Below are 17429 nucleotides of genomic sequence, written 5' to 3' on the forward strand. Positions count from 1 at the left end.
AACTTGACGCGCATCCTGCTGCTGACAACGTGGTGCACTATTTAGTGCGCTTAACAGAATTTTCTTCTTCCGTTTTGTCACAGTCACGGGGCTGCCGGAATTGGTGTTTGCCGTTTAAAAAGTGAGCACGGTATCCAAATTGCCTTTAAAATACAGGGGACTAGATAGTGATTTTTTATTGGTTAGGAAGTAGGGAGGTACTTGGAAATAGTTTTCAGAGACTTGACATATGTGCTAAAAAAAACATCCTTTTATTAACGGTCTTATGACATCATCTGCTTTTCTCAAATACTACATTTTGGGTTTTTAATTATCTTTGGTCAAAACCATTAAAATGAGAAGCAAAAGAAAGTTGAAAAACAGTATTTTATTAGTTGTATGCCTAATAATTCTGTCTGAGTTTGAACTGACTGAATGCAATTTTGAACTTCTTTTTGAGCTACTCCTACGTTTTGGGATGTATCAGTATATTACTTTCTAGCAGGAAGTGTAAACTCGGTCTCTGGGGTCTCTGGAGAGTTTCCTTCCAGTGAAACTAATACACTATTTATCCTTAAAAGCCTTATTTGATCAAATATTAATGAAATTGAAGCAAAGAGTGCAGCTAAAATTTTGGTTAATAGCGCAGAAGCTCTAGAATCATAACGTTGGCTAAGGTTCAATGGATTTAAGAAAAAATGGGTCTAATTCTTGTTAATAGTTTTCCACCTTCAAAAGATTTTTTACTTTCTAAAAGCACCTCATAAGAGTTTTGATTAGTATCAAGTAAGGTGAACATGTTTGAACAAAGGTTTTATTGGTTCAGCTAGTCCAGGGGTCGGCAACCTTTTATACTCAAAGAGCCATTTGGGACCGCCCCTAATAAAAAAGAAAGCACTCGGAGCCACAACCCGTTTTGACATCATTATATATATTATGCATGTATATATTATTCAAAGATGCTCATTACGTCGATCGCGATCGACCTGTCGATCTTCAATGACATGAGTGTAGATAGCGGGCCAGAAAAGATTTTAAAAAAAAGTACTTCTTTAAAATCCACCAGCCAATCAAAATCCTCACTGAGAAGTACGGGACTTGATTGACATGTAGATTGGCCAATCGGACATCGTCTGAAGCATACGTCGCTGCAAATGCACATTATGTTCTTTAAAGGATGATACCGCGGCCGCGTGTGGGAGGAGCTACTGGTTCTGGTCTGATCGCTGCATGGAGCGATGTGTTTATCAATGCATGGTAGACACTGAGAATGTGGAGAGATCAGGTTTATTATTTTGAACAGTTCTATTTGGTAATCATGTTTCCATTTTTGAGTTCATAAAATCATCCCAGGGAAAGTCTCTGCTTCAACTCCCGCAGGGAAAGCTGCGTCTCAATCTGATGCTTTGAAGCCAAAGCCCCTCCTCCGCCTCTTTACCTGCTTTTCCTCTCTACCTGTTCACCTGTTCATATCCTCTGCAGATAAGATTTGTTTACCCCGCGCTCCTCAGTTTGTTCTACACAGAGAGCGCAAAATATGGTAGTCGGGGCGCTCCAGCGCCACACAAGGATGAAAGAGCCGGACGCAGGTTATAGCGGTGATAGAGCGGGTTAAGCAAATGAATGGAAGAAGGCGGCCCGCTGAAGAGATATTCAATAGTGTACACATTTTATTATTAGTCTGAACTATCTTTTATTTAGAAAAATCTTTTATTTTATCAGTCCAGTACGAAAAAAACATCAACAAAAGCTGTGTTAGGCGGTTTTTGGCTGGGTCTGGCGGTTTTCAGATGACTTTTGGGCTGGAAAACTGTGACTATCTGGCAACACTGGCGCAAACTCTCTGTCATCAGCGAGTTGCTCTCTGCCCCGCGGCACCTCAAGTTCCCGGCAGAAGATCAGAGTGTTTATTGAAGCCGCCCCGTGTGTCTCCTCCTGCTATCGGCTCTGCATGTCTCACCCGATAAATACGAGCTCATTACAAAGCTGTTTTTTACGTGGCTCGCGCTTCGTACAGAGCCATCAGCGCCTTTGAAATGCCATGAAAAATGAACAAACTAAAATTTTTTTTTTTTTTTTATAAAATACTCATTTTCCAAAGTCACATGGAGCCACAACAGATGGATGAAAGAGCCACATGTGGCTCCGGAGCCATGGGTTGCCCCCTGAGCTAGTCTAAAGGCCCGTACACACCGGGACAAATTTCGCGCGCGATATTCGCAGACGTTTAACGCCTCGTGACTAAACAAAGGGCACCAATGTGAGTGTGCACACCGACGCGAAAAACGCCACGCGTAAAGCGTCATTTTTAAAAAAACGCCTCGGGTTCGTTTTTTTGGTTTGACGCGCCGCTTCAAAAACTATACGACCAATGAGAATGGCGCTTTTGCACACGTGTCTGGAGCTTCTGAAGTTACAGTAAAGCACAACTTGTGGGCGCTCAAACACAAAACTGTCTTGCTGAGCACACATACGTCACTGCGAGGAAGATATACGCCAAGTAGCGTCTACACTGCCGCGAAGAAATAAGACGAAGAAGATGCACTCACTGACGGACATTCTAAAATATCCCCAAAAACGCTCATGATACATTTTCAGCTCTTGTATCAGTCGATAAAACTCCCCATGTTCTTCTCTTCTCGTAACTATGGGATGTACCAAAAATCAATGTCCTTTCCGGCGTCTTTCATCATTCAACAGAACAATAATTTCTTCATCGCTGGAACTGGAGCTGGAGCTACTGGTGCTGGAAATATTCATGTTTTTATTTGTATGATTCTGACAAGCGCGTCAATACTTGCTCTATTCTTCTGAGTGAAAAGCGACCTTAAGAAGCGTAAAGTTGCGCAACGCCACCTTGTGTACAGGAGTATTTCTGTTTTACATTAAGCGCCATCTAATGTCAGGGAATGAAATTGCATGTTTGCTCGGCTCATCGTCATCGAAAATCGCCTGGGTGTGAACACAAAAAACCTGTTGAAAGACGCTGGCGAATAATGGCTGGCGAATATTCGTCCCAGTTTGTACGGGCCTTAAGAGTAAAGTTTCGTTCCTCTTTGGAAATGTTGTTCCACCAAGGTTTCAAAGACATGAGATTCCTGAGCATGAGGACTGGAGTCGCGTGTCAGAGGCGTCGAGTTTCAATATTAAGTCAATGTACAGACGCCATCTGAGTTCCTGTGGCGTTTTTGTCGTCAGGCGTGACACTGTATCCACCAATCGGGGACTCACATGAAGTTTTCAGTGATTCGATCAAAGGCTAAAAAATTAATCCAAAATGGCCGCTCAATGTGAGGACTATTGTACTGAACTTCCATCATTTTCTTAACTTGCTGGGGCCGCTGAGTTGCTGGAGCCTGTCCCGGTTACTGTTGGGTGAAAGTGGGATACACCCTACAGGTGCTAAAACGGCACCCACGGTCCGGCCGGATCCTGGGCGGCGGCGTTCCCTAGCTCCAGCTCTACGACAGGCTGGCGACAGGTCCCGCCTTTGTCCAACAGTAACTGGGCCAGCCTCCAGCAACTCAGCGTAGCGAGCAGAGGATTACGATCGAGCGAGTGCCGCTCCTCAGGGTCCAGCAGTCAGACCCTGAGGAGCGGCACCTGCTCTGCCCAGCAGACGGAGAGCTGGTGCTGTCATTGTGGCCACGATCGCTTCTTCAGCTCCATGGGCTTATGACGTTTATCGTATTTTCATTGAGACAATATTACAAGACGCTCCAGTTTTAGCTTTATTTTCTCCTCTCGGGTTAATGCTCAAACTGGACACAGACAGACCGTTTAAAATGGCCATAACCCAGGCGCAGCTACCGCTGAAGGAGTGAAGCGCACTAGGAGAGACTCTGAAGAGGCGACGTGCTCACCCCAAAACATATAGACCCAAGCTACTTGCTCAACATCATACTCGAAAATGTTGGCGGCTGCTCCACAGCCAGGGCGTCAAAGCGTTTGACGCGCCTCAAAAGAGAGGCGGCAGATCCTGATTTGACGCACAAATCCCGTCCTCTGTGAATGCAGCACGACTCGCCAAAATGTTTCCATAATGTGTGCATTTCTTCATTTCCTCACTTAGAGTGTGGGTGCAATTCTTTACATGTTGTGGGTCGTAACGTCGCTAAAAAATATAATTTTGACTTGATTTGCAAGTTTAGAATTGTTTTTTTCCAAACTTACGAATAATCAGCCAAACATTTCTTTATCAAATTTGAGCATTTTTGAATTCAGATTATAGCCATTGATGAAAGCAGGCACAGCTAGTTTGTTCTATTAAAACCAAGAGAAAACCACCAGACAAGGGACAATGAGGTAGTTTTTAACCCAATTCTGGTTGGAAGGGGAGTTTAGATTAGAGAGCAAACACTAACACCTGACAAGTTAAAGACGTCCTATTCAGTATTATTGTTTTTAAATATGAGGGCTTGAACACAATGTATCTGAACCTATTTTAGGGGTAAAATTTACATTTGGAAATGCATTTTGTGAAACCATTTCCAAAGTGATTCATATCATGACCCACAAAAGGAAAAGCGGTAAGCTGCACAAGCATATTTCTCCTCTGCTTCTATTTCTTACAGAAACACTGAGTCAGAAGTCATCCACATTGCCATCTGTGCATATGTGTGACTGTGTGTACCCCATGTGAAACAGCCTGTTTGGATACCGCTCCCAGACTTGTGTAATGACTAAGTACTCCCGTTTGTTCTTGGCCTGTTTCTCCGCTTTCGCTCACTAACACTGCAGCTTCTTTTCTGACCTACTTTTTTCCATCCCACTCCGCACAAAGTTGTGAGGACTTTGGGTACCCATAATGTGTAGGAAATAAGAGAGCTGGTCTCTCAACAAGTCATTTCAAACACAATTGAGCGCAGTAAAATGATGGGTATTTGTTTTTGAGCGGCAGAAAGCTGCAAGCCCTAAAAACAGAGATCAGCATTAAATTAGCCGGCGTCCGAGCTCACTCTGTTGCCATAACAACGTCATCTGTGCGGTCTGAGGTCCCGCTGAAATAGGTGCAGATGGTCTCTCAGCGGGTCTCAGACGATGTATTGATCAGAACATTTTTCCACAGCTGTTGAAGGACGATAAAGTGACTAAGCGGGGAAAAAGCAACGGATGTGTTCGAAGTGAAGGAAAGAGTAGATGGTGTCAGTAAACACAGAATCAGATGGCAGAGTAAGACCAGCATGCTTAGAGGGGAGGGTGATCATGGCTGTGACGAGCATTTGGTTGTTTAATTATTCCCTTTTCCTATCATCCCTTATTTATCTGCATATAAGTGTTAGTCATGCAAGAAAATGTTCTGCACACACGCATGCAACCACTGCATGACTAGAGTGACATATACATATGAGCTCCTACACTATTAAAAGTCAGTGTACGATTTGTTTATTTGGTTTTTACTCTGAATACAAAACCTAAAAAGAATAAAATACTTGTTTTTAACTGGAAAATTAAATATTGACTGGATTAAAAAAAAAATCCAATTCAAAAACAATCAAAAACCTGCCGATTCTTGTTTTGTCGATTCCAGATTCCAAATAAAATGTGAAGAAAACAAATGTTGGTCTCTCTTGTTTTGCAGTTCTTGGCAAACATCAACCACCAGCAGTCTGTGTTAAGCCTGTAGGCCAGGAGCCTGCAGCCTTCAATACGGGGGGATTAATCAGTAGTTTGACTTTACTAGAGCTCCAACTTTAAGTTTTTATTACGATCATGTCTTTATGATCCACAGGTTGCAGGTATGGATGGACGTATGCTGATGAAGTTATTAGACACTACAAACCCCTTATTTCTACAAATGGATATCACTGTCCTTCAAAGCCAGAATGGAGATATAAAATCCTGATCAGCAAACCCCTGCACAAGACGACTGACCAAAGATATCTTAGATTTTAAATCAACTTTTTCAAAATTTGTTTTTCAAACATATTGGGCGGCGGCAGCTAGTCTAGAAGATTCTGCCGGTGCCTCCCCATCGCGTGGTGTCAGTTGTATTCATGACTGTAGACCAAGTTACACTAATCGCCTGCTCTCATTGTAATGTATGTTTAAATGACAGAAGGCTATACGAGGTTAAGTTGCAGGATTCTGGACATTATACTATTTTCTGTCATATTGCTGTGATGCCTTAAAATAGCGTATTAACGTTTATTGTATTGATTCTTGACACACAGCGTTCACTCTCAATGCGTTTCAGCTCATAAAATATATGAAGACATATAGAAAACACCCTACGGCATAAACAATTAAAATACAAGAGAAAAAGCTAAACTGAAAAAAATATCAACTGTCCATTCTACAGAAGAACTCCGTCTATAAATTGTTTGGAATCCAGTTTAAACTCAACTGTATTGTCGTTTCACAAAGGAGTGAACTCATTTGAATTCTAGAATATTAATTCAAATCTGCACTAACTTTTAAGATATGTCTTTTTTTCATCTTCAGATGTTTAGGTCCAGCGTTCTCAGACCAAACACTGGGGCGGGCTACGCTCAGAACTGAACTTACCACTTTAGGCTTGAAGGGCGGCTGTATCTCTCGGTTCTGGAGGCGATCCCAGTCAATCCGCCTGAAGAAAGCGTGCTCTCTGATGTCCCTCTCTTCTTCACGGCTGCAGCCCAGACGCTTGGAGGGGTGTTTGGTCATTAGCTGCTCAGGATTTTAGGGAAAACAGAATGACAGAGATGCAGTTAGCACAGATCTACACCCAGTTTACTCTTTTATCATCAGAACAGAGTTATGCACATCAGATTTAATAAAAAAAAAAAAAAAAACATGACCGGAACTTTATGAAATATTATTAAGGTTTAACCCTTTGAAGTCAAAACACACATACAAATAAAAAATGCAGACTCTTTCTTTTGAAGGATGACATGAAACAAAAATAGAAAATTCTTGTTTTTTCTGCTAAATTTGATGCTGCAGGTTAACAGGAAATTGTCCATCAACTGATAATAACTTTTACAATTTGATGTCAATTCTCATTTGAGGTCAGTAAACATATTAACCGACGAGCCAGAGGTAAAAAAAAAACATCAAAAAGGCCTCCTTTTGTCCTCTGCTTGCTGTGTATCTTCAGGGAATCGCAGCCACTTGCTGTCACACCACAACATGAGCACAGAATTTGCACTTTGTTAAGTCTATATGATAGAAGGCACCAGGTCACCATGGAAACCGGAATGTGTGTCAGTGGGTTTTCATGTGGAAAACCTGGCTCAAAAGGAAAGTCGGTGGGAAGAATCAAGCCTGTTTGAAATCTTGCAGAATGTTTTCTATTTAAATAATTGTTTTGATCTGCCGGTAATGTGTCATGATCTAAAATAAAAAAACAGAAGTAAAAAAAGAGATTTTTTGCAAACTATTTTATAATGGTGTTGGTTGATTTAATGAAGAACCTGCCTCAGACAGATCGATCTGGTTCATAGAAATAGAAATCAATTCATTGATTAGTTGCTACACCCCTACTGGAAAGCAGTACTTTAGTTACTTTAAATACTTAAAAGAGGTTGGCTTAGACTTGCAGAACCGTCCATCCACATTTTCACACATCAGCACCACCTCTCGTTAAATCCCTGATCTGTAATCCATGCTTAGACATGGAGCTAAATCACCTTGACAGCTCCCCAGCAACAGAAATGACATGCTTACTTTCAGGTGCTTTACAAACAGAGTTAAACGGCATTACCACTATGACAAAATCTGTAGTTTGTGGAGGGCATGCAAACCACATAAATACTCATGTAAATACTGTAAAAAAAACATAACAAAAAAAAAAAAAAAGGATTAGGCAAACCGGGAAAAAAAGATCTGGATAAAAACCTGGATTTGCTGAAATCTTTTGAGTTAAATGCAGTCAACAGAGAAATGTAGTTACAAAAAAGGAATAATTTGAATTATTTAAAATTGTGTTACAGAAAAGGACTCTATAGTTTCGTGGTCTCGCTGTTTTGCAGTTTTTTTGACGTGCAATTTCCATGGAGCACACTGTGTTCTGCATCCTGATTGGCTACTGACCTCGTCAATCACGTGTTCCTATTCTAAATGGGTTCAGGATGCAGAAATCTTCGATTGCTGGCAGATACTTGTTTTCATTCTAACAAAGGACTTATTTTTCTTGGAAGGTTTGAACTTTGAGTGATTTAAAGAAACAAAGAGTGAGAAAAGTGGGAAAATGTTAAGGGGCGTCTGATGTAGTAGGTGTTTTAAAAATATCTATACGCCCACTTTCCAGATACCGCCTGTCATTTTTAGAACGATAAACAAGGGAACACTGTATAAGTATTCCTTTATAGAAAATACATATTTTATTTGGGATCTTGCTGTGAACATATTGCTTAGTTTGTGTATCGCTAATATATAGTACTACGATTAACTTTATGGAGGTATAAAAATGTAATTTGATCTATTTTGTGAATTGGTCCATGTCTGAACCAGCAGAGAATGTCAGGATGCCGTGGAGCTGAGGAGGAATAACAGGAATAACTGTCTGCTCACAGCCGTGCTGCAAACACTTAACTGACACACCTCACACACCAGGACACTTCACGAGCTGCTGGCCTGCATCAAAACAACTGCAGAAATGTGAAAGTGGCCTGAATTGCTTGGCAAATGTAAGAAAAATAACCATCACCCACAGCATAAAAAAACTTCAGCTGTCATTTCTCAGAATTTTTTTCTCTCTTTTATTTTAGGAAGTGGTTTGATTGACGTTTCTGAAACCTCAAATTTACCATGCTGTCCCTGCTAAGAGCTAAAGGTCTATTCAGTAGCGGTTTTAGGTACGGGTAGTATGGGCTGTTGCCCGGGGCGCCAATTCAAAGTGGGCCCCGGCTTTAGCGCCCTCTTTGAAAAAGTAATGCTGCTATGGAGAACACAAAACGATGAGGTCACCAAAGTGTAAATGTGTTTGTCGAAGTCAGAAGTCACAGCAGTGGAGTCAGTTGAGAATGGTTTGTCTGCTAACCCTAGTAGCCCTCACATCTGGTAAACGGGCCTACAGCTGTGTGGTGTTTGCTAAACCATGTCTGAGGTCAGAGGTCCTTAGGGTTCTGGTCATGGGTATAGTCCATCACTGGCAAGGCTCCACACTGCTGGGTCTGTCACAAACTCTTCCAGTAGTTCTGTGTCTTTATGCATGTCTGCCGAAAACACTTTGAGAGAAGTTCCTCTGCAACATTTGACAGTCTACTGCCAACCCAAAGGCGTTATAGACAAGTGACATTGCTCATCCGTAAAGTGACGTTGTGTTCATAGATGTCTAAATTATGAACTTGAAATGGACTATTAGCAAAATAAACCTTTTATACCCATGGAATGTTGAAACTGATGCTACATTAAAAGTTTTTTTTCTTTTCCTTTTTCTTAGTTTTGGCCCCGATTAATAAGGTACACTGTACACAGTAAGACAAGTATGTGGAAAACACAAAATGAGGTGTTTCTATCACCCTAATATCACAAATCTGTAATGTGAAACAATGTGTAAAACATGAGACTGCCGCAGCTAAAATAGATAAAAACAAGACTTTTTAATGAAAAATAAATTAATTTCCTGTTGCCTCTCTTAATCTGTCTCCAATCACTCTTGTTCTTCCCTCTCACCCTCTAACTTACTTCTCTAGCAGGTTAGGCAGCAGCGAGCACTAAGCAATCATTAAAGAGAAGTATAGCAGCTTTGCAAAACCAGGACCCATCTAGCTTTGTTTCCATGGCTTCAGCAATGCCTGCATTGAATTGTATTATTAGAGTTTTTTATGACGCCAATCTGAACCAGCACTTATGGTAATTTTTAAGGCATCGTTCAACAACAATTGCCTTAAAAATGCATTTCTTTTTCTTTAAAGAAAAAACAGTGAGGCATCTTGCCCCCCAAAGAAACATATTATTATTTATTCTTTTCAAATGTGTCCCACGGCAGGGTTACTATACTGACTGGCACTCACAGCCAAAATGAGATAGGTAAACAGATAATTAAAGGAAGGAGAAAGGGAAAGAGGAGGCAGAGGGAAGCAAGTGGAGAGGAAGTGACAGGAAGACAAAGCACATTAGTGCACAGCTCTCTGACTTTGGATAACCTCTGGTACTAAAGAAAACAACATTTTTCACATCTTGAACTAGTATTTCTCACATTCAGCACATGCTTTTGTCTCACCAAGGAGTAGTTCTGTTCCAAACACAGGTAGTATGTTTGCATGTAAAAAGCACTACTGTATTCTGCTTTCGTGGGGATAAAACATTGGTATCAAAGCACCTTAAGGGAAACCGCATGGATCATATGGGCTTGTCAGAGACATTCATCATCTGAGGCGGGCAGAGCGGTTGGGCTCCTGCTGACAGTGACAGTGGCTCCACAGACAGCTGGACAATTTCATGGTGTTTACTTTCAGCTGGAGTTATTGTTTGGATCGACAGGTGATAAAGTTCCACCTTCTACCCCTGGCTGTGTTGTCAGATTGGGCAGTTGTGGTTCTGAATTTGTGTGTAAAAATTGCTTTGAGCGGGTTGACATCATTTGGGTCGGTTCGGTGGTTTTTATTCCTGATGAAAATACTTTTCAACCAGGAGCATGTGGTCAGGAGAAGCACGTGAGTCAGTCCCACATACGTCATCGTCCTCGCCATTATGAGCATCTCGTGATAAAATAAATGTGACCACTGATCTGTCTATAAATGCAATTTCTGTGTATCATTTAAATCCTTCTTATTCCTAAAATCTGTGTGTTTTGCGTCATTCTTATTTAGTTACTGTTCGGGCTGTGAGGTGAAGCAGCCTCATGGCAGATCTCACTATCCTATGTAAACTGGGTTGAACTTGTGCATCTAGTTTACTCAGCGTATGCTGATAATGTAAGGCTTTATTATTTTTTAATACATTGTTGACACTTTCTATTACATGCAATTACTTTCCATTTAATAGTTAATATTTTTCATGTCTGTCTGATGTTAATGTAGTGTTCAGATCTGACTGCACTGAAAAGACAAAGTGAGTAAAACAGTGGAGCAATTTGGAGTAATCTCAGATTAGATTTAGTTTTGAATGTTTTATCAATGGGCGACTTAAAACAATTAGATTCACAAGAAAAGGTTTTTCAAAATCCAGCCGCTCTTTTAAAAAGTTTCACAAGGACATTTTCTGAATGTTCTTGATATCTAAGAAAAAAAAAGAAAAGCTCACGTTTGACCTCATGTGGTCGTTAAAGAATCTCAACGTGAGTCCATTACTTTATGATTTGCAATGAACGGCAGCAAAAGTTTGGATGTAATATCATATCAAATTTTATTTATAAATCAAATCAAACTTTATTTTAAAAAAAAGCCCATTGTCATACCTTGCGCAAATTTACGCGCTTTAACATTTAAAAATACAACAACATATCATTGAAAAGGTTTCAAAGTTGGACTTTTAATCAAAATAGGAAGTCATAAATAAGGGATGATTAATTTCTGCTAATTAATCCCTGTTTTTGTGGAATTTGGCGGTTTTTAGATGACTTTTGGGCTGGAAAACCGTGACTATCTGGCAACACTGACCCCATACTACATTTAGAAGAAGACAGACTAAACTGACTATACTGTAACCAAAATATCCCATCATTCACCTACCCCTTTGCAGATAGAGACAGCCTCTTTAGACATGGACTTGGGATAGGACACATTGTGCTCCATAATGGACTGGAACAACTCATCTTCATCCTCTCCATCAAATGGAGGCTGTGGGTAAAAAACACACAATATTCAGACTATGACTGCTCAAACATTTTACAAGAAAGGCTCATAGTTTTTCATCAAATTAGGTGCATAAAAGCTGTTCCCTTACAGAGGAGCTGAAACACACGACTCAAGATAAAACAGGACACAATCAGAGCGGCAAAAAACACTAAGGCAGTGAAAAACGAGAATTCAAAGAACAGCACGACAGAAGATTTTTCACAGGCCAATCTCGTGTGGTCAGTGGAGTGGATGACCCAGCTTTTCCCCCCTCTTTCTGAGTTGTAATCATCAGTAACCATAGGTATTTTGACACTTCATAAAGTGAATTATTCCTCATTTCTAGTCCATTAGACCCAACGTCTAACAGTAACAGACAGTGCTTCTTTTTGCTTTGTTTTGGAAAAAGCTATTTTGGTTTGGTTAAAAAAATTCTGCATCAATGTACATTTTAAAACATATTTTATTTAGCACTTTTCAATGAGGATTTATTAAAAAAATTAATTTAAAGCAAATTAGCAAATATATTTTTTGTAAGTTAAGAAAGCAAAAGACTTCCAAAAAATTCCATTTTGTCAGTAACAATTTTTCTTATAATAATTTCTTTTTAGCTTGCCAAAATAAAAGATATTAATAAAACACAACATTGTGTTTGTGCTGATCTGAAATATTTATGATAGAAAATGAAGATTGAAGCACTACACACACCACTCTCTGGTGTAAAAATACACACATCAGTGGCCTCCAACCTTTTTCAGGCCATGGACCAGTTCAATGTCAGACAATATTTTCACGGACCGGCCTGTACGAGGCTGACGTTGGCATCTGTTTTACTTGCTTTTTATTTTTATTTATTTTTTGCTTTTGAAGGTACACGTTTCTCTTCTTCCTCTGTAAAATATCTTCAGCTGATTTAAACTTTATTTGTACACTAGATTTTTTGTAGGAACCATCAAAATATGATGTAGATTAAACTCATAACTGTTAAAGAGAAAAAAAACAAAAATCAGACACCAACATCAGCCTCATCTGACAGCAGCTTTAAGTATTTAACAAATCAAATAAATCCCTTTATACATTTGACCAATCAGATAGACTCCTTTACATCATTGACCAATCGGATCAAGACCTTTTATGTTTGATGTTCATCTCTTATGTAGACGAGGGTCATTTGGAGTTTAACTCAACTAATGTTGACCCTTATTCAAATGTAACAGTTGCAGAAAAATGGAAATTATGTTTGTGGTTGTTGTGTTATTTGTTCATGTATCGCACGTTATATTGTCATCGCAATATTTATCACTAATATCGCAAATCACAAGTTTTCCTCATATTGTGCAGCCCTAGTGTGGTCACTACATTATATGTCCCCAAGTAGTCAGGCGCTGTTGTAAGACGGGCGAATACAAACCCTGTGGCCAAATGATGAAAGCCTCTCTAGGTTTAGGTGATAATGAATGACTCTGAGCAGATGAATCACAAGGAAATGAAAGAAAAAAAAACAAAGAAAAATTATCATTTAATTTACTTTGTGCTGTATTGTTTTATATCTGTAAAAACCTTATATGTATTTTTATGAAATAACAGATTATGAATATTTTGAGTTATTTAAAACCTGCATAATTAATACAAATTTTGCAAAGCTTTTGCAAAAGCCTAAAATAGAGCTTGAAAAACTAAAGTTCTGTAGTTTTGGAGTTCAGTATCACCTGTCCAGCCAGCATTTCATACAGCAGAACTCCATACGCCCACCAGTCTACAGAGAGTCCGTACGGCTGATATGCGATGATCTGTAAAAGAATGACAGAGAGTTCAGTTCATCACAACTTAGCAGGTCACAGATGCCCAATCAGGCTGATAAAACAGTTAACCCCCCCTTCAAACACTGATTTTTATCATTTATTGTTGAAACAATTAACAGTATTCACAGCTTTTTCTTTTATTTATTTATTTTTTAACAACTAATAAGGGTTTAAAATGATATTAAATATAAAGTCATTCCAACTTTCTAGCCCATGATCACTTCAGACGTTTTAATGAAATATTTGATAAGTATATAAATTAGAAAATCATCCAAAACAAATGTGGACTCAGTTTATCACAGCACATTTCCTAAAGGTAACCAGCACTTACAAAGTCAGATCTAGAGAACAAAAAAGAATCCAGACTCTTTCCTTTATGAAAATAAAAAGAACATGAATATTCTTTATTGGCTGTAAACTAAAAGTGTGTGCCAAGAGTTACCGGGCTGATCTAAAACCAATTAAAGAATCAAAACCAGACAATGAACTAGATTTACTTTGATTCTATTTTACATTCAAGAGGGGAATGAAGCACGAAAGCCAAATCATAGCCCTGTACCACTGACATCCAGCTGTGACTGGATCTAAATAACAGCATCTTTAAACCACCCGCAGGATTCAAACTTATTGTTTTGAAAGTTAAACACGTGACTCAAAAATCACTAAAACTCAGACAGACGGACAACATTTAGCTGGATAAAAAGAGCTTTAATTCATACAGTAATTAGCTGTGTTTCCATAAGAGATATGCGTAAAACTTTATCCAAATTCTAAAAATGATCATAAAAACACAATTTCACTGTTTTACTGTTTCCATTTAATCATAAACGGGAACACTCACAAACCAGCTCCCGGGACAAGTCATTCAAAAACATGACAACGGATAATGATTCACAGCAGAAACATGCAATCATCATTTTTTTATTTGATTTTGATTTGAAATGGTTTATTTCAAGTAATCAAAGCAAGAATAATGCACAAAAAAATACAATCAGCAGTTATACATTCAAACAAAGACGTATCAAACTCAGGAGGGAGTGGTTTATAACTTTTTACCAGATATCTATGCCTTACCGTCACGGTTCCAGGTCATTAAGACACATGAACAGTAGAACACTGAGTTGTCAAAGATTTAACATCTTTTAGTATTTTATACATAGAACCTATGCACCTTAGGAGATTTTATTGCTACTTTCAATTCAAGTCACACCTATAGAAACGTGTACTGGATGCATACATAGGAACCATTAGCATAAATGCAGATTTACAGAATAATATAGAATTCCCCACAGAGGCACATAATGTATGCATTCACACTTCTGCACATGTAAATGGCGTGTAATGACATAGTCCTTTACTACCGTCTTAGAAGGCCCAAAGTGCTTTATAGTCACAGTCCCATTCACCCACTTACACACACATTCACACACTCCACAGACGAACATCGGTGCCAACCTATGTGGCGTTTAGTGTCTAACCCCAACAACACTCTGGCGGTCAGGCGGGAACCAAACCTGCGCACTGCCGATCAGAGTTAATGGCCGTTCCATATGTGCAACAAACAAATCACCAACAACACAGTCCAACAACACACAGCCAGCAGGCAGGCAAGAGAAACTCCTCAAGCTCAGTTTGTCAGACACCAAAACCAAAGCGCACGTTCTTCTGGCCTGAGAGAATTAAACACACATCCGGGTTTACGACGCACCATGAAGAGCGAGAAAACAAGCAGCAAACGCAGCAGTTAATGTTGCAGTGCAGCAATAACCTTTGTTTCATCACTTCTGACCTCTCGTGTTGCCCCGGAGCCAATGTATGCTTTACTTTTCTAGCATAGTTTAAATCAAAATATTTTTTTCAAACCAGTGTACATAAACTAAGATAGCTACAAACCAGTTCTTTTATGATTGTCACAAGAATAAAACAATTAAAATCTCAACATCTATTTGTTACAAACATCTAAAAGTCCCCTAAGGCAGTCGTCACTGAAACAAACAGGTACATGCCATCTTTCACTTCAAATGAGAAAAGCTTGACGGACGCTCCTCCCACACGCAGAGGGACAAACGCCAAGCAGCAACTTTGACGCAGGTTAAAACAAAGACAGAGTCCATGAATTAGACACAACAATTGCATTCGGGGTGACCAGACAATTGGTTTAAATTATGCCCACGCAAGGTGCGCACGGGGAGGGGTGGTTATCCGCGGTACACGCGTGTGCTGAACCGCGTCAAGTGATTGTTGCACACGTACCACAAAGACAAATTTCTATTAGAGTTAAATGAAAACCGTGGCCTATTATTTAATCAACTTCTGCCTGAAGCAGAAATGGCTGATAGTATTGCCTAATTAATAGACCAACAATAATTAAATGTTGGTTCGCCCCGCAGTAGTTAGTCCTCACAATCTTAAATAAAACTGGAACATCACAAATGAGCTCATTCTTTTCCTGAATTCAGATGAAGAGGTTCACAGAAGATCCCTGGCATTTTAGATTGGTCAGTGAAGTGCTGGAAAGTTAATGTTACATTCGCAAAGATGTGCGTTTCTTTTTTTCAGGCACTTTGTGTGTTTCTTTAAAAATTATAACAAAATAATCAAGATAAAAAATAGGACTTAATGTAAATCATCAGGTTGAAATAAAGAATAACAGGAAAATGGGTTAAAGTCTCTTTGCATGTCCTCAAACGGTTGGCGGAGCTTAGCCTAAATCCTTGCTTTTCTTCGGGTCTTAATCAAGAAGGTGTCAAGGAAAAATCCTGTTCTCTTATCATGCTTGGGGTTTTTTAATTTGCACTGTGGTCAAAGACTTCATGGTGAGAGAAACCTCCGAATTAAATCCCAAAGCTTACTTTCTCTAATCTTTTATCCTTCAGGGACTGTGTTGACCGTCAGTATAACCTGACAACTGCCGGCAAAGTCGACCATTTGCATTGAAGACCAGCTTTCACACAAGATTTACTATCTACTTAAGTGTTTTAGCATGCATGAGAGGGGCCAGATCCCCTTCTCTGGGAAGTGAAGGCATCTAGCCAGCTAACTGTGGGAACAGGTAGAAGTCTGGATCTTCTCACCTTAGAGCCAAACCACATCTGACACGAGATGCCGAAGCACCAGACATGACATGTTTCTTATGGGAAGCGGCAAGCTGTTTAAAACACCACTGATTTGCTGAGAGAGGATTGTTTTATCACGACAGCATGAAATAGGGTAATGTCTGACAGCATGTCACTGAGGACTTGTACCGTAGCACATCACATTTGCCTGAAGGGTGCTCTGGCAAACAAGCCATTTAAGAACACAAAGTATTTCGACACATGAGGTTAACGTGGCGGGGAGATGTTTGTGTCAGTCAGTGTAATGACAGTGACGATTCATTGTAAAAGTGGGAGGAAGTTGGGAAGGTGACATATGAATTGTTATTGCTGTTCACACACAATTGAAGTTATTAGTAAACTTATTCCCAATGTGTGTAGTTTTTGTGATAAGACCATAAACAACAGACTACAAAAGACTGAAGAATTACAGTACAGACATATTTGTTGTTGCGGGATTACTGGTGTTGTAGAGCCCAAAATGCACGAGATTTAGCTTAGTGGAACCCCAAACATTTAACTACATTTATAGCACTACCTAAGTGTGAACGCTGTAAGCTGAATGTGGCCGCTGAAGATGCTAAAGCTGATCGCTGAAAATGCTGAAAATGAAAATGCTGATGATGATAGCTAGAAAAAGGGCTAAAGCTGATCGCTTGCCAAAATATTAACTAAACTGCAAATTAGAATAGAAAACTTCAGTGGATGTTAAATTAGCCACACAAAAAAACAGCTAGCATGTTGTTAAAATACTAGCCAAACTAAAAATTAGCCTAAAAAAACTCAGTATGTGCCAAATTAGCCAAATGAGCTAGCATAATACTTAAACATAAGCCAAAAGCAACCATCCT

The 17429-nt window shown here is 39.5% G+C and overlaps 1 protein-coding gene across 1 annotated transcript in view; it reads right to left on the reverse strand.

Annotated features, from left to right (window-relative positions):
* The window catches only part of prkcaa (protein kinase C, alpha, a), a 166968-nt gene that overhangs the window by 10262 nt on the left and 139277 nt on the right, over positions 1–17429 (reverse strand). Inside the window, exons 14-16 of the mRNA XM_023960408.2 lie at positions 13391–13471; positions 11577–11684; positions 6487–6627 (exon numbers count right to left, since the gene is read on the reverse strand). Coding sequence (XP_023816176.1) covers positions 6487–6627; positions 11577–11684; positions 13391–13471 — 330 coding nt within the window. The remainder of the gene's footprint in view (positions 1–6486; positions 6628–11576; positions 11685–13390; positions 13472–17429) is intronic.

Source organism: Oryzias latipes, chromosome 1, assembly GCF_053564925.1.
Source record: "Oryzias latipes strain Hd-rR chromosome 1, Olatipes_Hd-rR_3.1".
Classification (NCBI taxonomy): Eukaryota; Metazoa; Chordata; class Actinopteri; order Beloniformes; family Adrianichthyidae; genus Oryzias; species Oryzias latipes.